Source organism: Camelus dromedarius, chromosome 18 (genome assembly GCF_036321535.1).
Source record: "Camelus dromedarius isolate mCamDro1 chromosome 18, mCamDro1.pat, whole genome shotgun sequence".
Lineage (NCBI taxonomy): Eukaryota > Metazoa > Chordata > Mammalia > Artiodactyla > Camelidae > Camelus > Camelus dromedarius.
In genome coordinates, this window is record NC_087453.1 from 8422606 (window position 1) to 8443118 (window position 20513).

General features: G+C 54.8%; 1 protein-coding gene and 1 long non-coding RNA gene across 3 annotated transcripts in view; one reads left to right on the forward strand and one right to left on the reverse strand.

The window, feature by feature from the left end:
- Nucleotides 1–20513, forward strand: part of RIPOR3 (RIPOR family member 3) — a 68161-nt gene that overhangs the window by 39038 nt on the left and 8610 nt on the right. For both annotated transcript variants that reach the window (XM_064496986.1, XM_064496985.1), the window contains exons 4-14: nt 6846–6992; nt 9498–9576; nt 12221–12244; nt 12554–12607; nt 13238–13387; nt 13562–13625; nt 13973–14016; nt 14199–14324; nt 14410–14555; nt 16013–16142; nt 17694–18263. In XM_064496986.1, coding sequence (XP_064353056.1) covers nt 6846–6992; nt 9498–9576; nt 12221–12244; nt 12554–12607; nt 13238–13387; nt 13562–13625; nt 13973–14016; nt 14199–14324; nt 14410–14555; nt 16013–16142; nt 17694–18263 — 1534 coding nt within the window. The remainder of the gene's footprint in view (nt 1–6845; nt 6993–9497; nt 9577–12220; nt 12245–12553; nt 12608–13237; nt 13388–13561; nt 13626–13972; nt 14017–14198; nt 14325–14409; nt 14556–16012; nt 16143–17693; nt 18264–20513) is intronic.
- On the reverse strand, nt 9711–19697 carry LOC135323412 (uncharacterized). Its single transcript, XR_010385014.1, has 4 exons — nt 19443–19697; nt 19004–19078; nt 11435–11538; nt 9711–10139 (listed from the first exon to the last, which is right to left on the reverse strand). It is a non-coding gene; the product is annotated as an uncharacterized LOC135323412 (long non-coding RNA).

Below are 20513 nucleotides of genomic sequence, written 5' to 3' on the forward strand. Positions count from 1 at the left end.
ATGCCAGGTCCTGGGGAGGACCACAGAGGTCCCAGACAGGCCCTCCTCTCGCTCTTTCCCCAGGGCTCACCAGCTGCACATTAGACACCCCGCCTCCTCCCGCCTTCACCCGTGATGCCTGGCCCCACGGTCAGGGCCTCCCAGCTCACTTACCTTGTCTCTGCGTGGCTCAGTTCCGAGGTTCCGAGGTGTGCCTGGGAGGAGTGGCAACTCAGGGTTGAAATCCTGGAAGCACCCTTAGGAATCCCAAAGTCATTCTACAACTATTTATGGAGTTCTGACTCTGGTCAGACCCTGCCCCGGACTCTGGAGACAGATCAGACCCTGCCTTCCTTTCAGGGTGCAAAACAAGGCAATGATAATCAAGGTGGATCCAGCTGGTGGCAGGTCCTGTGAAGAAATTTTTAAAAACCTGGAGCATGCAGGAGGGCAGCAGGCGGCGGGGGGGAGAAGCCCTCAGTGAGGCAGTGGCGTGGTTAAGCACAGGTGGGAGAGAAGAGGGGGGTTGATCACATGCAGACATGGTGTGGGAGTGGGGAAGCCTTCCAAGAAGAGGCAACAGCACGTGCAAAGGCCCTGAGTTGAGAATGAGCTTTGAGGGACAGAAAGTGGATGTGTGGTCGGCTTGTGGGACAGTGGTGAGAGAGGGAGGGGGACTCTGCGGGGACTTGTGGGCCCCCGTGAAGACATTAGCAGTGTGAACGGACCCACTGGAGAGCTGAAGCAGAGGAAACTAAGGCTCCAAGACAGGAGGAAATTTGGCCAAAGCCCCAAAGGGAGTTAACACCTTGGGCCTCTCCGAGCTTCCAAGTGAAAGTGTGGATGCTAAGGAGGGTATAGCCCACCGGTAGAGCACATGCTTAGCATGCACGAGGCCCTGCGTTCATTCCCCAGTACCTCCACTAAAAAAAGAATTAATAAATAAACCTAATTACCCTCCCACCCCAAAAATGAAAAGAGTGTGGATGCCACTGGGAGGAAGGCACACAGTAGGCGCTCCATGAATGCTGCTGAGAGGGGCTAGTATAACCTGGCCAGAGAGTGATACTGTTTCTCAGCTGAACTATCTCTGCCTCTTCCTGGGCTTCATCGGGGCCCCCATGCCATGGGGTCTGTAATTAGGGCTGCTAAGGACAGCTGTGAATGTCCCCTGGCCAAGGGGGCATCCAGCCCATGTGCCCCCCGAGGCTGAGTGCCTTGGCGTGGAGCTGGGCGTCCCACAGGGCACCTTTCTCATGAGAGGCACTATGAGGACTTTGTCCCTGCGGTCTGGCAGCAGGGGAAGGGTCCACAGACCCTGCAGCCAAAGCCGGCTGCCTGGGCGTGCACTCACACAGGGCCCTGCGCTTAAAAATGAACACTCTGCTGTCCATATCTCAAATTCTTTATCAGTTTTGAACAAAGGGTCCTGCCTCATGAAGTCTGTAGCCCGTCCTGCCTACAGCTCTCCTCCTGCCAGGCTTTTGGGGGCCTCTGGACTTCACACATCCCTGGGAAATGTCCCTCTAGGCTCCAGCTGGTAGTTTTGCCCAGTGAGCCAAGGTGGGCCCCCAGCCTCTTGCTGCTGCCCTGAATTCCTGGGGTCACACTCTGGGTGGAAAGAGAACAGAAGGAGCCTGACCTGTGACACCAGGGCTCATTGGTCATCAGCAAGGGTAACAGTCATGTCCTGCAAATCCTGTGTCCTAGTCTGAGAAAGACGACACTGATGTCCTGGACCCCTCCTGGGGCTCCTTGTCCTGCCCCCTGCCAGGAGATTCTGGAGGATGCCTGGCCCGAGCGGGTTCTGAGGTTCCTGGGTGGCACCGTCTGGCCTCAGCCTCCGCAGTCCACCTGTCCAGGCTGAGGAAGAAGCAGCCCATAATGGCAGAGAAGCAGCACATCTATTTTTAACCTCCTGTCTCTGTCTAATTCTCAGGGGTCTGGACCCTGGGCTCTGGGGCTGGACGGTCTGGATTGGGTTTCAAGCCTCACTTTCTGGTCTTATTTCCAGGTAATCCAACCAGGCTGAAACATGGCCACATTGCCAAGGCACTCAGCAGTGGGAGCGGGTCAGGCAAATTAACCTTAGACAAGAGAGCAGGAGAACAGGGCGCCACTTAGTTGTCCCCAACTCTCATCCCTGCCCTGGCATCTGAAACCCCTTTGACTCTGGACAGGGTTTTTTTTTTTTATTGCATAATCAAATAATTCACTTGGGGAAATAATCTGGAGGGGGAATTTTACACTAAGGTGTGAATGACTGCTATAATAAAACCATATGTAATAATATATACTAATATAACATAAGGCCATGTATAATAAAGGTAGGGGATGAAGAAGAGGACCAGGTCCTGACACTGTCTCATTCTGCCCTGACTGACAGGCACAGCTGCTCCTAACCCCTTCCTGCCACTCCTTGGCCAGGCCTCCCCTTCCCCCCACACTGCCTCCCAGGCTGTCAGGCAGGTACCCTCCTGAGCCAGGAGCTGCTGTGATGTCCTCACCGCCTTGGGAATGCCTCTGTTGGGACAGCTGGGAAGTGTAGGTGTGAAAACTAAGCAGAAGTCCTTGATTTTCAAGGAGTGGAGGCTAGAGAAAGAGGTCATAGCGAAGGGCTAGACCCCAGAGGCAGGTGTCAGAGAGATGGGCTAGTACACACGACACACCCTTTGCACACGCCGCATGCTTGTTTGTCATCATCCCTGTGCATCTAGTACCAGCAGACACAGGAGAGAAGGTGAGCTGACACCAAGCTTTAAGTCCTCACCTGAAGCGTGTCCAGCCAGTCCTGTTACTTACCGCTCCGCGCCTATCCCCAGCCTGCCTGCCTCCAGATCCCGCACCTGCAGCAGCCATGCCAGGGCCTCCGATAGCGTTTCCCAGTGACACCAGGTAGAAGGACAGCCTGGTGAACCCACGTGACGGCTGGGGCCAGTGGGTCGCACGTGCCCAGCGGGAGGCTTGTCTGGCATGCCGGGGGATGTTTAACATTTACTGAGTCCTCCCAGAGCTGGTGTAACATCCGCCCCGGAGGCTGCTCCCTGCCCTGGCAGCTGTGACACCGGGCCAGACATGCAACCTGATTTTGCCATCTGGAGGCTGCACATACATCTCCGTCCCTGGCGGGGCCAGCCCTCAGAGTGGCCACCACACCTGCCCCGCTGAACCTCAGACAGAGCACTGGGCTCAGAGCTGCCCCAGGAGCCAGTGCTGTCAGGCACAGCCACAGCAGCAAGGGTGAGGAAGTCTTCAGATTGATGGAAGGGGGGCCCAGCTGAGGCTGTGCACCTGCAGGGGAACGTGGGCTCCTGGGTACTGGCAGGTGAGCGGGCTTCTTGCAGCCCCATCTCCAAGCTGCCTGCCCACCTGCTGGGGATGCTAGCCTGTCCGAAACCTGCTCCTCTCGAGGCTGCAGCCCTGCCTGTCCCTGCCCGCCTGGAGATGGCAACCGTATGGAGGGTGTGCTCCAAGAGGTGGGTGATGTGGCCTCAGGGAGGGCTGGGGGAGGGAGCACAGCCCCTTCTTGGGCTTTGCAAAGTGCAAGTATTTATTTGATGTATACTATATGGATAACGGCAGATGCACGGTGAGCACTACCGAGGTGGCAGCTTTGTGCCCGGAGTTCTGCGCACATTAACTTTACTCAGACATCACCTGATTGGAGGAGCCTTCCCTGTTCAATCTATTTAAATTCATTACCCTGACCCCTTTCCTGCCTTGGCACTAGGTACTATCTGACATACAATTTAAAAAAATTACCTTATTTAACTCCAAACCTTATATGGCATTTACTTTTTGTGGGGCACTGTTCAAAGCCCTTTATGTTTTTTAACTCATGTAACCCTTACAGCAACCCTTTCTCTGGCTCCCATTTTATAGATGAGAAAACTGAGGCACAGAGAGATTCAATAATCTACCCAGGATCACACAGCTTGTGAGTGAGGGAGCCGGATAGAGACTCTAGTGTCTGGCTCTGGAATCTGTGCTTGCTGCCACTTCCCCGGGACTCCCCCAGCTGGCATGCCGCCCACGAGGGCAGGGCCTTGGCTACTCTTCCGTCCTTGGCTCCTAGAATGGTGTCTGGTGCACAGTAGGTGTTCAGGAAATAGCTATTGAATGAATGACAACGTTGAGGGGCAGGCACACTTATTATCCCCCTTTTACAGGTGAGGAAACTGAGGCTCAAATAGACTACATGCCTCTGACCTCTCGGGCTAGGATTTGACCATGGGCGGCCGACCTGGGGCTTGTGTCCCATGAGCTGATTTGAGTTCCCAGCTTGGAGAGGCTCTTGAGGGTCCAGGGCGGGGTTCCAGAGCCTTCCTTGGTGCAGCATCCTTGGGACCCAGTTCTCAGTGCCGGGCAAGGCCTGGGATCTGCATTTCCTGCATGTTGGTTTTTAATGCAACTGTGCAAACCTGGTGGGGAACCTCGGGCCCTGGGGCTTGGTTCCCATCAGCAGGGGTGGACAGGACAGCTCTACTGAGTCATTGCAGGTGCCTGTGACAGTGCCTGGAATGTGCAGCATCTGGCTGGGCTAGAAATACAGCCTGGCCACCTGTGCCTGTGGGCCTCTCTGGGACCACGGCGTGGTGATGGCCGGTGGCCCTTCTCCCAGGCCTGGCAAAGGAGCTAGAGCTGTGTCCTGCCTGCCCCCTGCCTGGCTCTCCAGGTCACAATCCTCCCCATCTCCCTGTGGACTGTGAGCCCTCCAGGGTGGGATTCTGGCCCCTTGGCTCCCAGAACAGCTCCTGACTCAGAGAAAGCCCTGCCCTGTGAGTGTTTGAATATATGAATGAGTCCTGTCACCTTGATTTTTAAACCCCAAAGGGCAGCAGACGGTGAAGGGCTCCTAGGGACACTTGGAGCTGGGTTTCCAGCAGGAGGATGCCTCCCAAGTAAAGCAGAGATGGTGAACCCCTGAGAAAGTGGTCCTACTGTGGTCAGAGGTCACGTCAGAAATGCACATTCTCAGGCCCTCCCAGACCTGTCAAACCTGAAACGTTGGTGGGGAGGAGGTCGGGGGAGGTCAGCAATCTGAGTCTAGCAAGTCCTCCAGGTGGTTCTGGGGACCGTGAGAGAATCCTGCACCCTGCTCCAGGATCGGCGGGTAGATCCCAGGCTGAGGCCCTGTGTACATGTGGGTTTGGGCCCCAGCTCTGCTGCCTACATTATCTGGGGCAAGTCATTTATCTTAGCCTCAGTTTCCCTATCTTGCAATGGGGTTAAATATAATACTTGCCTCTTTGGGTGGTTGTGAAAGTCGGTATTTACAAAAAGCTCTCAGCAAGCGCCAGGCCACAGCAGGCACTCGGAGTGCCTTCCGTTACTGTGGCAACGGTCCGCACCCAGGGCCCTCAGGCGGGACTGTGCTGGTGGAGCCGGCAGCCCAGGAGCTGTGGCCGGAGTTTTGTTTCTCTGCTCTGTAGAGATCTTAGTTGTCATTGCCAAGGTCCTTGAAGCTGGATTTTCCCTGGGACCTGACGTTCCCCATGGTCCCCATCCTAGGGTCCCAAAGGTGGGAAGGGCCCCTTGTCCAGCCTCTCTGGCAGTGTCCCACCTCTGCTTCAGCCAAGCCTTGCCCCGCCGTCCACCCACCCACATCACACTCGACTCCACTAGCTCCTCCCCTCCGCCCTTGCTCACTCTGTCCCCTGACTTGGAACACCTTTCCTGGGGGTACCTTTTGTCCTGTTCTTTCAGGGTCCAGCCGAGTGCCTTGGGCCCCAGGATCTCCCTTGACATGCTGTTTCTGCTCGTTCAGTTTAGCTCAGTCTTTACTGAGTACTGACTGTTTTCCAGGCTGTGGGTATGGGGAGAGATACAGAGGATGTGATTATTATAATAATGGACATTTATTAAGCATCCACTAAGTGCCCCCATTGTACCAGACGTTTGACCTGGTATCTGACAGAATTCTGAGCACCACCCTCTGACTCAGACTGCTGTTTTCCCATTTTACAGATAGAAAAGTGGAAACCTGGGTAGTGTACTAGTGCAGAAGTGAAGTAGCTTCGACAAAGAAGCCCTCTAAAATAAAAGGGCTTAAATCAAATCAGTTATTCCTCCCTCTTTCTCATAACAGTGTACAGCCAATGAGTGGTCAGGCTGTCCAGGGCCTGTTCCTTCTCTCCTGTTGCTCAGACATCCCTGTGGGGGGCACAGTGTGCATGGTTGAAGCTGGCTCCTCAGTGTACATGAGGAAGATGAGCAGGGAAGGGGGAGAAGTGGGAGAGAAAGGTTCTCTTCCAGCGGAGTGAAATATGTTGACTAACCCAGGCGTGGGACATGGGTTTGCCTCAGAATGCCCATGTGTGCATGTGTGTGTGTGTGTGTACGTGTGTGTGTGTGCATGAATGGTGATCTGCCAGGCCACCTCCTTCCAAAACTCATGCATAAAGAGCAGGGTTGTGGAGATGCCCCAGAGGAAAACTGAGGCACTATTAACAGAGGGAGAGGAATGGATGCCAGGCAGGCAAAGCCAACAGGTGCCCAGCCCCTGGGTACACCACAGGACTATGATTTGGCCTCCCATGCTGCTCTGCCTGCACAGACAGAGCTTGCTGAAGAGCACAGACAGACAGCACTGGCACGCGGGCTGCTATACTGTAAGTTAATTTCTCTATATTAAGTTAGTGTTATTCTTTTAATCCTCAAATCCAGGCCCTCATTTTACAGATGAGAAAACTGAGGCCCAGAGAGTCTTGGCAACCTTTCCAAGACCATGCAGCTTGGTGGCAGTGAGGTGGGACTTGGCCAGGCCTCCTGACTGTCTGGGGTTCCGGCCACAGTTCCCAAAGTGCCTGCCCCCGGGAAAGGTTTTATCCAGACCTCTGCTCTGACCCCTCCATCCCTTCTCACAGAAAGTCCGTCCACAGGAACTCAGTGAGACCTCGAATGCCTGCAAAATCCTCCAAGATGTACGGCACACTGCGGAAGGGATCTGTCTGCTTGGACCCCAAGCCACAGCAAGTGAAGAAGATCTTCGAAGCACTGAAGAGAGGCCTCAAGTAAGGATGGGCTATTTGTTGCCTTTGACAAATGCATTCTTTGGCCTCGTCCCCTCTCTGCCTCTTCCTGGGGAATGTGGGTGGGTCTTGTCTGTAAGAGGCCACAGAGGGAGCTCCTACTTATTCATTTAGTCAACAAGCATGTCCTGGGTGCACCCACGTGCTCGGCCCCATCCTTGGGCACTGGGGACGCAGTGAATACAGCAGGAGGACCCTGGTCTCGTGGAGCTCACAGTGTAGAGGGGGAGATGGCAATAAAGAAGTAACGTGATCAGTGCCGTAACTTCCAGTGATGAAGGTGATGAAGAGATCATGTGTGGAAGGCCTGTCATACAGGGTGGTCTGGAGAGACTCTCTGAGGGGGTTCTGATGGTTTCTGAGACCTGAATGGTCTGAGAAGGAGTGGTCTCTGGGGGACAAGGCTCCTGGGCAGAGAGGGAACAGCACAGGCAAAGGCCCTGAGGTAGGAGCTTGAATAACAGCTGGAGGTCAAGGTGGCTGGATTCGAGTGAAGGAGAGACTGACTGATTCACTGAGAAGAGGCCAGAACAGGCAGATTCATTCTCTTATTCCCCATATTTTTTCTGAGGGCTTGTGAAGTGCCAGGCGTAGGGTACAGAAATGAACAAAGCACAATGATCCCTGCCCCAGGGAGCTGCCATCCTAGTGGGGGATAGACAGACAATAAAAAGTATAGAAAAGTAGAATACAGAGTATGTCACAGGGTGTGAGTGCTATGGGGAAAAACAAATCAGGGTAGATGGTGTGGGATTGATTTTAAAATAAGATGTTCAAGGAAGGTGACATTTGAACAAAAACCTGAAGGAGTACAGGAGTGAGTCCTGCAGATAATGGGAGAAGAGCATTCCAGGCCAAGGGAGCCACACATGCAAAGGCCCTGGGGCAGGAACACGATTGGAACAGCAGCCTCCTTGCAGCTCTCACTGCCTCTGGCCCACCCCTTCTCTATCCTGCCACTCCCTCCTCTGCTCCAGTCTCTTCTGTGGCTCCCTACTGCCCTTGGGAGGGCATGCAGGGAACTTTGTGACCTTCAACCTTTCTAGACTTTCCTTTCATTATTCACTCCCTGTGCCATCTTCTTCGTGTGTTTGTGCCTTGGCTCCTGCTAAACAGCTCTGGGCAGTGGAGAGTCAGGGGAGGCTGCGGCACTGCACGACTCTGGTCCACCGTATGCACTTGCCGAATTGAATCTGTTCCTTCTTCCTGGGAGGCCCTGCCCTGCCCTCTACCTCTTGTGTTCCTGCTCTTCATCCCTCACTAATTAATTAATAATAATAATAATAATAATAATAATAATAATAATAATAATAATAATAATAATGAAAGCAGCAGCAGAGCAGCTATGACATGTTTGGTGCCTCATATACATCGGGTCCTTTATGCCCGGAAGAATGCTGTGAGAGAATTTCTGAGCCTCCTTTTCCAGGAGAGGAAACTGAGCCCCCAAAATGGGAAGCAGCTCATCCAGGACCCCAGCCAGGAAGCAGGGAGTGGGGCTCCAGGGCCAGGGCTGCCTGCCCCACTACCCGCTGGGCTCAGTGTGAAAGTTCCCTCCTCCCGGGCTGGGGCCTGGCTCCCCATGCAGGGGGCATCTCTCACCCTCCTCCCACGGTGCACCCAGCGCTGGTGCCGAGTGAGAACGGGGGTTGTGCCCCGAGGGTGGAGGCCTGTCTCCAACATTCTCCTCTCCCAGGACAGTGTGGGGATCCCCACGAGGGCCGCACGAGACTTATCTGGGGTCCGTGGCTCCTTCTTCCTGGGGAGCCCACCCCCTGAGCGAGCTGTGGCCTAGCAGAAGGTGGTACAAGTGGGCCCAGAGAGGGTGAGTCACCTTCCTGGGGTGAACCAGCAAATCTACAACGGAGCAATATGAGGACCTCACCTGGCCTCCAAGTCTAGACCTCGGGGTTTATGTCCAAGTCTCTCTGGCTGGAAAACACAACATGATCAGTCCCCTCTGACCCAGTGTTTTCTGTGCCTTCAGAATGGGTTCGTCAGGCCTCTCTCTGGTCCTTGGTGCTGGGCCTGCCTTTGTCTGTGAGGGAGGCGTGATCTCGCTGACCTCCCCGTGGGCTGGGGAGAAGACAGTGGCCTCTGGAGGCCACTGCCTGGTTTCAGACCTGGGTTCAGCCTCTTCCCTGCTGTGAAACTCTGTGCTGAGTTGCTTGAGGGTCAGTTGGCCCATCTCTGAAATCGGTATAGTAACAGTAGACCCCATTTGTAGAGCTGTTTGGGGATTCGCCTGAGAGATTCCCCATTTTGCACAGCGCTGAGCAGACAGCCCTCGGCGTGTGGGACTCGGAGGCCGAGCCCGAGCGAGCGGGGGCCCAGCTCCAGGGCGCTGGGCTGGCTCTGCGCTCTGAGAACCGCAGCCGCCCTCCGTGCCGGCAACTGCGGTTGCCTCCGGCCCCGAACACTGCTCACCTGCCAGTTTCTTTCCTCCTCTACTGCTTCTCCAACTCCCTTCTCTTGTTCTGCTCACAGGGAGTATCTGTGCGTCCAGCAGGCCGAGCTGGACTACCTGTCAGGACGCCACAAGGACACGCGCAGGAACTCCAGGCTGGTGAGACCCCTCCCAGGCCCTTCCCACCGAGCAGCCTCGGCTGGGGTTCAAAGGCGGACCCTCCTTCACCCCTTGCCTGCATCACGGGTGTGAGTCTCAGTCTCCGAAATCAGAGGCTTGGGGAATGGGCCTTCTTTATTTCGTGATGAATGAACCTGACTTGGACCCTGATGAATTCAACCTCACAGGCTGGTGGCAAGCTGCCCCCGCCGCCCCCACCCCTCACATGGAGCAGCAGTTCACAAATCTTATGGCCACCTCCATCCTCTCTTTAGTTCTAGAAGTAACTTTAAGGTGGGCAGGTGTACAGAGGTGTGTATACGTCAGATGGCCCTATTTTGTAGGTCTTGGCTATCTGGGCCCCGTGCATTCGGTGTAGCCTATGTGATGGCAGGAAATTGGGTCAGGCATCGGATCCAGGGTGTGTCACAGTGGCCCCTCACACTGTCCTTTATCAACCCTGCATGCTCCCGCAATGTCCAGCAGCTCTGCAGTTTTTCTGTCTTCCGGGGCGCATCTTTGAGGCTAGCCCAAGACTCACTTGCTCTGGGCTTTGCCATCTCCTGAGAAGAGCCAGATTTAGGGAAAAAACAAACAAAAACAAACCCTGCAAACCCCCAAAAACCAAGGCCAAAAACAAACAAAAGATAGGGTGCCCAGTTAAATTTGATTTTCAGAGAAATAAATCATTTTCAGTACAAGTATGTCCCATGCAATCTTTGGGACATACTTATACTAAAAAAGAAATCTATTTATTGTTTATTGGAAATTTAAATGTAACTGGGTGTCCTGTAATTTACCTGCCTGCCCAGCTAGGACACCGCTGCTCAGGTACCTCCGTCTCTCCAGGGAGGTGCTCTTTCTTTCTGATCTCGGAGAGTCCCTCCCAGCCTCCTCTATCTGGCTGCTGCCTTGTGAAAACCCCTCCTGTCCTTAATGGGATTAGATTTCTGGAAACAGAAAGCAGGAGGCCTGGCTGCCTGTGGCTTCCTCCAGCTTATTCCAGCATCGCTCCTCCAAAGCGCCAAAGCATAGAATAGGCCACCTGATGGGGAGACTGCAAAAACAGGGAGTGGGTAATGAATCTTATCAAAATAGTATCCAGCCACCTCTGTATCCTGGCCCCAGCGGAGAAGACCTCAGAGGTTGGCAGAGAGCAGGGCTCCCAGCCTCATGAGTGTGCTGGCCCACTAGGGGAAGGAAGGGGCTCAGTCACATGCCCTTGGTGGGCAGGCAGGTCAGTGCAGAAACAGAAGGCGCTGCCACGATCCCATCCCCAGTTCCCAGCCCCTCCTAGCACTTGCTGCACGGCCCACCCATCGTGGGTATATCTGTTCTTATGTCCCCGGGTCTCTCTCTCTCAGCAACAAAAGCAACTCTAAGGGAGGTGAGTTCTGTGCAAAGGTCTGTGTGTTTTAGCTGTTCCCATTTCATAGGTGGGCACACTGAGGCAGGGAAGGGGCAGCGACTGCACTAGGGCCCCCTAGGGGGCTGGTGCATGTGGGGTCTGGTTCGCAGCGTCCAAGAAATTGCTGTGTAGTTACTTTTTCTCCTGAAGCCTTGGGAACGTTCCAATTTCTTAATTTCTTATATGGAGTGTTAATTTCATAATCCCACACGTGCATGTCACACAAATGGGAAAAAAGACTCCAGGGGGGTTTAATCCATCTTTTCCTTCTTGCTTGAACCCCCACCCCCTCCAATCTTCTCTGTCCCACCCTGTTTAACCCCTGAGGACAATCTAGTATTTATCATTCCACATTTTTCTCCCCGGTCACATAATCATGTAAATAGACAGACAGTGTGTAGAGAGGGTTTAGGTCAACAGTTGTCTTATAAAAATGAAATCACAACTTACATTCTCTGTCACATCTTGCTTTTTCTCCTTAGTGGATCTCCAACCCATGGAAATTCTTCCAGGCTCAGATACAGTGAGTCTAACCCACATGGGCAAAGCAGGGCCTGTTTTGGAAGTAAAGTTTATATGAACACAGCCACACTCATCACTTATATATTGTCTATGGCTGCTTTCCTGCACCAAGGGACGGAACCATATGGTCTGTAAAGCCTGAAAAATTTACTATTTGATCCTCTATACAAAGATTCACCCACCCCGACAATATATTCCTTTCGCTGGCCACACCATGGCCCCCAGTGGGGATGAACCAGTCTAGATTTGCAGCTTCCTGAAGCCTGAACTCCTGGGAGGTGCCAACTGCCTCTCCCATTCTCAAATTCTCTGGTCACGGCTGAAGTCACTCTTTAAACAATCAAATCACAGTGGTCCTTCTCTTGTTGAGTGTTTACACTGTCCTTTACTCTTCAGAACAACCATATAGGGTAGGTGCTATGGCCTACCACATTTTATATAGGGCAATGGAGGCTCAGAGAGGTTGAGTAACTTGCCTGGGACACACAGCTGGGAAACAGTCAGGCCTAGAGCTGCCTCACCCAAAGCAAATGTATTTAATCATTCTTCCCCCTCCACCTGGACCACAGCTTGCTGACTGCAGGCCTCAGAGGATGAAGTGGCCACTGGCTTTTTGTCCTCTGAACTCAGGTGCCCCTGGGATGTAGCCTCATGGGTCTTGGAGGAGCACTGGAGCCCTGACACCTCCTCCCTCTCTCCTTTCCTTCCCCACAGGCTTTCTATTATGACCTGGACAAGGTGAGTGAAACATCTGTCTGCACTTGGTAAGCAAGCTGGGCGGTGCCTGGGCCCAGCTGGAGAAGAATAACCTCTTTGCTCACATCCCATCCTCCTGGCTGTCCAGAGGAGGAACCCCTGGGCTTCCTCCCCACTTTACAAGTGGGGAAACTGAGGTCCACGATGAGCCTTCCTCAGGGATGCTGAGGCGCTGGCCTGGCTTCTAGCCCAGTTCTCTATGTTAGGACCTGGAGGACGGTGGCAGGGGGCTGGGGGGTTGGGGGGTGGCTCAGGCTACTTTTAAAGCATCTTCTCTTTTTCTGGGAGAAGCAAACACGCTCTGTGGAAAGGCACATTCGGAAGATGGAGTTTCACATCAGCAAGGTCAGCCTGGCTTCTGGGGTGGCCCAGTCTCTCAGCTTGCTGGGCCTCTGCTGGGTTAGCAGGGGAAGATTCTCTGGGTGCCAGGCAGCTAGAGAAACTGCAGGGGCTCAGCCCTGAGGTGGGGATCAGAGGGCTGGGGTTGAGGGTTGGGAATCCTGAGTCCAACCACACCATTGTACAGATAGGAGAGTAGAGGCCCAGAGAGGGACCAGGTTTGGCCCAAGGTCGCACAGCAAGTCCCTCAAGCTTTATATTCTCAAACTCTTCCCAGTAGCCCAGTGGGTGGGCAGAAAAATCACAAATCCACCTCTTCTATTTCCTAATAGAGAAACTGGACAGGGAGAGGGTAAAGGATGTACTCAGCCACCCAGTTCACTAGTTCTGTTGTGCACTAGCTGTGTGCCAGCCGCTGCCGGGTGCTGGGGATACGATGTGGATGAGACAGAGGCAGTTTCCGCACCGGGCCGTGGGCTCCCATTTACCGCGAGCGGGCGCAGCGCTGCCCACAGTGGAGCAGGGTGTGAAATGAGGCCGGGGCTGGGGTCGGGTCAGAGCTCAGGGGTGAGTGACAGGCAGATCGGGGCCCCGCCCCTCGGCGTGGGCAGCGTCCACCGGCCAGTGCCCCCGCAGGTGGACGAGCTCTACGAGGGCTACTGCATCCAGTGCCGCCTGCGCGACGGCGCCTCCAACATGCAGCGGGCCTTCTCCAGGTGCCCGCCGAGCCGCGCCTCCCGAGAGAGCCTGCAGGAGCTGGGCCGCAGCCTGCAGGAGTGCACCGAGGTGGGTGGCAGCGGCGGGGGGAGCGCGGAGAGCGGCGGGCCCAGTCTCGGGGGTTTCCTGGGCCCTGAGGGAGCGTCTCTCTCCGCCCCGGGGCCTCTGTCTGGCAGGATCTGTGCGTCTCCGGTGGCCTAGCCCCGGGACAGGCAGTGAGCCACCTTGTGTGGGGCTTTGCAGGACATGTGGCTCATCGAGGGGGCCCTGGAGGTTCACCTGGGCGAGTTCCACGTCAGGATGAAAGGTAACAGAACAGGGCTGAGAGTGGGTGGGCAGGAGCCAGTTTGGGTGTAGGGTCAGGCTTTCTCCGGGTCCCTGGAGCCTCTGCTGAGGGTGGGGGTCGGTCAGAATCACAGGGGTCCAGGCCCAGCCCTGGTTTCCACTCCTGTGACTTGTGACCTGAGACTTGCAAGTCCAGTTCCCCCTCTGGGTTGAAAGTGTGGACCCAGGCCTGTCCTTTGTCATCATGATGGCTCACCCCTCCCTGAAGCTGATACTCACACTGTGGTTGGGGCTCCCCGTGTGAGGTCCCGTGATCCCCAGGGCAGGGACATAAGAGAGTGAAGAGATTAGCGAGTCTCTGTGTTCCAGGCTTGGTGGGCTACGCACGCCTCTGTCCCGGAGACCAGTACGAGGTATGGCCACCCTCTGGGATCAGTCCCCAGGACTCCCCACCAGGCCTTTGGGGGTTGGGAGCTGCTAGGAACCAGGGTCCCAGCTGGGTTTCTGTCCCCACCTCCACCTCGCTGGCAGGAGGGCCCCTAGGCAGGCGGTATGGGGGGCAGCTGACTCCTCCCTTCTTGGGTCTGGCCCTCAGGTGCTCATGCGCCTGGGCCGCCAGCGCTGGAAGCTGAGGGGCCGGATCGAGTCGGACGACAGCCAGACCTGGGACGAGGAGGAGAAGGCCTTCATCCCTACCCTGCGCGAGAACTTCGAAATCAAGGTGGGTGGGGTCATGGGCGGGGCCAGGCACCAGGGGCTCGGCTCAGACACCACCCACAACTCCGCAAACCACCCCCGCCCCCTAGGTGACAGAGCTTCGGGGCCTGAGCTCGCTGGCGGTGGGCGTAGTCACATGTGATATCACCGACTTCTTCACCACCCGACCGCAGGTCATCGTGGTGGACATCACAGAGCTGGGCACCATCAAGCTGCAGCTGGAGGTGCTTTGGAAGTGAGTCGGGGTAGCCGCCTCCCCCCTGCCCCGGGCCTGCTGCCCCGCCCCCAGGTCAGCCCCAAACTCCCACCGAGAGAGAAGAGGACAGGCCTCGCTGGCTCCCTCTGGTGGCCGGACTGCGCCCTAGCACCCCGCCCCGCAGACCGGCTGGGGCCCAGACCCTTCTCGGCAGTCCTGCCCCCACCTCACCGGCCGCCGCCCTCTGAGTTTTAATTCCCTTCTCACTTTTGAACAAGTGACTGTTAAAGACCTGGGCTGGCCAGGACACTTTAGAGTAGCCACCTGGACTTGGTTCCTGGGAGAAGACTGCCTCTGCCCAGGAGGACTCACCTTACTGCTCCCACCACCTCATTTCCCGTTGACCCCGCTGATCGCCAGGCATAGGCTGAGCGGTCACCTTGAGTCCCCCCGTGGATGGTCACCACAGCCCCATGGATGGACGACTCTCATGAGAGCAACCCCTGCCCAGCGATCGCTGGTCATTTCCACAGGTTTTGTTCTTGGGTAGCAGAGCTTTTTTTCCCAAATGAAATACTGTGTTTTGAGGGAATTCCTTTCTCCTTATTCCCCAGGGCAGGTGCTGCAGGAGCAAAGGGGCTGAGATGCATGTCCTCTGCTCTGGTGCTTGTTCTGACCAGTTGGGGCCAGTCTCTCCTTTCTCCCTGGGGTGGGGTCCGAGCTGGGGTCACTGGAGCTGCTGTCCTCTTCCCGGTGAGCTGGGTGAATTCAAACAAGTGACACCCCAGCCTCAGTGTCCTCATTTGTCTAGTGAGGCCGAGCACCCCTCTCAAGTGTTCAGGGCAGGGGGCTGCCCAGTGCCATGAAACCCTTGGCCAGCACCAAGTCCAAGGCCCTGGGCGTCCTGCTGGCCCGCAGCTGCCCTGGGCAGGCAGGGAAGGCTTCCAGGAGGTGCCGCTGAGCCTCAGGCCCCCGTGGCTGGGCTGGGCCCATATGCTGCGATCCAGGCCTGTGTGCAAACAAGCAAGCAGGTTTCCATGAGGTAGGGAGGGCTGACCAGACCTCCTGCTCCAAGGGCAGGCTCAGCGAGGGCTGGGCTGGAGTGTCACCCCTGTTATTTCACTGTGGATCTGCAGCCTTCCCTGTGACTGGTGCCCCTCGACTGATGAGGAATCTGAGGGGGGCAGTAACATGGTTTACCCAGAAAATGGCAGAGCTGAGTGTCCACCACTGGTCTCCTGAGCTTCTCAAAGGGCCTCTAAAGGGAGGTGTCATTCACATGTGTGGTGGCCTTTTGCTGCCCCTCGCCATCTGGCTAAGGGCCCCCAGGGCAGTGGGCGTCTGAGAGACGTTTCCAAGAGGGTTGAGAATGTGAAGCTGGAGTCCCTCGGCTGTGCCTGCCCCTCCCTGAGCCTCCACCTCTTAAGTCCCTGGGGCCTGTTTCTGGCCAGCATCCTCCAGCCATCCATGACACCCTGGTCTCTGCTCTCCTCCAGCCCGTTTGACACTGAGAGCTTCCTGGTGTCGCCCAGCCCCGTGGGCAAATTCTCCATGGGCAGCAGGAAGGGCTCCTTGTACAACTGGACACCCCCGAGCACCCCCAGCTTCCGGGAGAGGTACTACGTGGTGAGTCAGCCTCACCCGGCAGGGATGCCGTGGTCACGCTGGGATTGGGGCCAGCACGTGGGGCTGGGCTCAGCAGCCTGGCACCTCTGGATATAGCACGCTTTGGGCTCAGCCTCCCTTGTTTTGGAGTTACCCTGGGTGTTTTATCTGTATTTTTTCTTCCTTGCTGCCAGACCCTCCATTCGGGGGCCTCTGGACTTGGTTCTGGGCTTGGCTGGTTCTCCTGGATGCCTGGAATGGGGTTCTCTGGATGGTTCTGCCACTCTAGCCGTGGCCTTGGTCTCCAAACTGTTTTACACTTCAGTATGTTTCCAGTAGGTAACACCTTGACACCGTGTATTGTAAAACACCTCTTTCCTGTGACCTCCTGGGACCTGGGTCCCCTCCTTAGCACAGGCTACTGTTGTCACCTTCCTCCACATTCCTCCAGAGATACTCTGTGCCGTCTGGGGACAGATGCATCTTTATCCCACAGCGGCGTTTAACATAGTCACATGCTGGAGTCTTCTCTGTTGTTCCCAAGAACACGCCTCGCTCTTTCTTTGCACCATGCAGGCTTCCACATTTTGGCTAAAAAAATCGCACTTTATTTAATAAGATATTGAGGTTGTTTCAGTTCCTTGCTGTTACCAATGACAGGGCAGGAATAACCTGATATACACATCATCTAAGTGTGGTCAAGTATCTTCCCAAAACAGGTGCCCTAGTGAGGGTCCAGGAACAGAGACAAAAACCAGGACATTCTGTCAAGCCCAGAGGGTGATGCTGAGCTGAACCAACCTCCTGCACGCTTATGGCCCTTAGTCAGGGAGGGTGGCTTTAAATGATCCCGGCAGCCTGTGCATTTGGAGGAAACTTCCTTGTCTGGCCATGGTGGTCCCAGTGTACTTTGGTTAAAAAAATCATCTATGGTCAAGAGCATGGGGTCTGGAGCCAGATGGCCCAGGGTTCAAATTCTTTGCCTTTCATCTGCTGTGTGACTTTGGGCAAGTCACTCATCCTCTCTGGACTTCAATTTCTGTATCAGAGAAATGAGAATAACAGCACCGCGCTGATGGGGTTTTGTGAGGGTTAAATGAGTAAATGAGAAGTGCTTTCAGGAATGCCTGGCGAAAGCAGACAGTGCTGTAGGAACATTAACCATTATGATTGGTCTGGTTGGTCAAGGTGCAGCAGAGGGGGTTAGGGTTCATGTCAGCACCCCTGGATTAAGATTCTTGCACTTCAGTCCTCATTCTTGTGGCCTGAGCTTCAGCCGGTGCCCAGCCCCTCTGAAGTCATAACAACGCCACCCTCGGGGAGTTGTGGAGAGGCTCTTAGAACTGGCTGGAGCTGGAAAGGAGTGAGTTGGAGGCTGATGAGGGAGATGGGCCGAGAGGTTCCAGGCTCTTAGCAGCACTTCCGGGCTGCCAGTCATCTCAGTGGCCGTCAGTCATCCTGAGAACGTGGGTGTGCAGAGCAAGCAAGCGCCTGTGAGGGGAGGGCCGTCTGGGGGCCTTGCTGCGGTCCCCGGGGCGGCTGCTGAGGCTGGTCCTGCATCCCTCTCTCCAGTCTGTCCTGCAGCAGCCAGCACAGCAGGCCTTGTTGCTGGACCAGCCGAGGGCCACCTCCATCCTCAGCTGCCTGTCTGACGGTGACCTTCGGGGCCCCAGCCTGCGGAGCCAGAGTCAGGAGCTGCCTGAGATGGACTCCTTCAGCTCCGAGGACCCCCGAGACACTGAGACCAGCACGTCAGCGTCCACCTCGGACGCAGGGTTCCTGCCCTTGGCCATCGGCCCCAACACCTCTATTGAAGAGGAGGCCCAGGAGGAACCCCCACCCCTGGGCCTCCTGCCAGAGATGTTCCACCTGGCAGGGGGGGCATTTGTGGAGCAGCCTGGCTGGAGAAATTTCGGAGTGGAAAGCCTGGACCTGCCACAGGGCTCCCCGTTCCACGACCACATGATCCCGGGGAGCCAGGAGGGCCACGATGAAGGAGAAACTGAGGATGTGGATGGGCCCCGGGTGCCCCTTGAGAGGCCCCTGCAGGAGGTCCTGGATTTACTGCGGTCCAGAGACCCTGCCCCGCCCCAGCTCCGGGAGCTGGAGTACCAGGTCCTCGGCTTCAGGGACCGGCTGAAGGTATGTCCACTCTTCGCTGGGCAGAAGCCCTGCTTTGCTGATGGTGCAACGACGGGGAGTGGGTTCCTGGGGCGGCCAGCCTGTGACCCGGGTGGGTGATGTCTCCTCTTTGGGCCTCAGTTTGCTCATCTGTCAAGTGGCCCTTATTGGGCTGGGAGCAGGGTAATAAGAGGAAGTCGGGGCTCAGAGTGGATAACTTACTCCAAGTCTGGCCAGAACCCAGCCCCATCTTGCATCTTCTGACCCTGGCAGGTGGGGCTGCGGCTTGGCATTAAAATCCCAAATTTGGGGTGTTCTCAGGGACAGAGCTGGTATGGAGGAAGGCCCTCACAGCCACACACCCCACACTGAAACTTCTCAACAAGGCCCACGCCAGGGGCTGTTCTTGGGTGGTTCTCAGAAGCAGATGATCATATATATATATTTTTGGCTTACATAACATTAGATGTACGTAAAATAAAATGTGTAAAACCAGCACCTACTGATACATTAATTAATTTATGGAACCACTGTCTTTTGTGCAGGACACACACTGGCACTGAAATAGTTAAACAGCTTTCTCCAAAACTTAGTTTTGGTTGTTTTATCCCTAAGCCCCTCAAGGTTACAATCCAGCACAGGTGGAACAAAGCTCAATTTTTTGTATCTAGTAATCAAGGGTTCACAGTTTATCGCTGCTACTGTGTTTTAAAAGGACCTGCCACAAAATTTCAAGAAAAAAATTTAAGAAATAACATCACCTTTTTTGGATTTCTTCACAGCTTTTTTATGTAGAACCGTTTGAGTCAGCATGCACGCAGCGGTCTGTCACATACCTGTATTTTGAAAAATTATACAAACTTTACCTAAACATCTTAAAAATAAGACCACAAGACAGTAATTTTAAACATCTTTGAGGAACTTTTCTTTTTGGGGGCAAAGCAAGTCAGAACAATAAAAATGATTATAGGCTGTGGTTTTTAATTTGAGTTTTTTCAAGAGAAATTGTACTAACATGTATATGTGTATAAATACACATACTTATATGTGTGTGTATCTGTGAGGATTTAATGAGCATTTAATTTTATGTGTGTATAAATACGCGTGTTTAAACACAAACACACACACACACACACAAACACACACACACACAGAGCTGGTTCTCACAGTCATGGGTTCTGTTTTTGTGAATTCACCCACCTGCTGAAACTTGCTCGTGACATTTCCCAGGTCGTTCCAGGGTGCGTGCAGAGGGGCAAAAATTTGAGTCACCTGATGTTCAGGGTCTCGGCTGAGGCTGAAGCAGGCGCCGCTCTTCTTTCTTGTCTCGGCTCACCCTGTACCAAGTGTCCTTTCACGTCCACCTGGTGCTGTGTTGTCCACATTCCTGCGCTGATTTCTGGCGATTTCACGGTTTGAAACAGCCCCCGAGCGCCGAGCTGAGGCGCTGGCTAGCGTTCCTAACGTGCTTTATGGAGAAAATCTGTGTGTGAGCAAAGCTCTGTTCAGGCGTGAGTTAAAATGTTGTTGACCTTGAGTTCAGTGTTAACGACGCAAAGATACAGTCTGTATTAAATAAGATGTCTTTAAACAGACACACGTAAGACAAGGTTTCATCTTGATCGGTTGATGAAAATGTGACCCGAGGCTCACGGCCTCTGCGCTTCTCCGGGGAACAAGGGCTCAGTGTGCAAATTCAGTGGTCACGGCAGCTGTATACACCATAACTACCGGCAGTAACAAGAACTGATTGTGTGTGTGTGTGTGGGTGTGTGTGTGGGTGTGTGCGCGTGCACATGCACATGGGCACACACATATCTGCAGATACACATTTGTTTTTTCTATCAGGCAAGGAAATCTCTGCAACTAGCCTTATTCTTCTCTTGTTGCTCAAGGTTTTCTCTTTGGGCTCAACTTTGGTCAGCCCAGTTTTGGCTTGCAGGGCGGCATCTGCTCAGGCTGGGTCTTGGGTGCACTTTGTGTGGGACAAGGCCCTGGGGAGCCAGGCGTGGGGATGGGAATCAGCCCCGGAGTCCCCGATTCATCGGGGACCCGCCACCAGGAGGCTGTGATGACCTGACTAGTGGAGAAGCGGTGGCTCCTGCCCTCTCTCCCGCCCCCGCCCCCGTTGGCAAAACCCCCTCCTTCCACGTCTCCCCAGGAGAAGAGACATCTGGAATCCAGAGGCTCAGCTGGAGCTTCTAAGCCTCCTGAAGAGCTGTTTGGCCTGACCCACACCATTTTTTGTTTTTGTTTTTTTTAAGTTTCTTT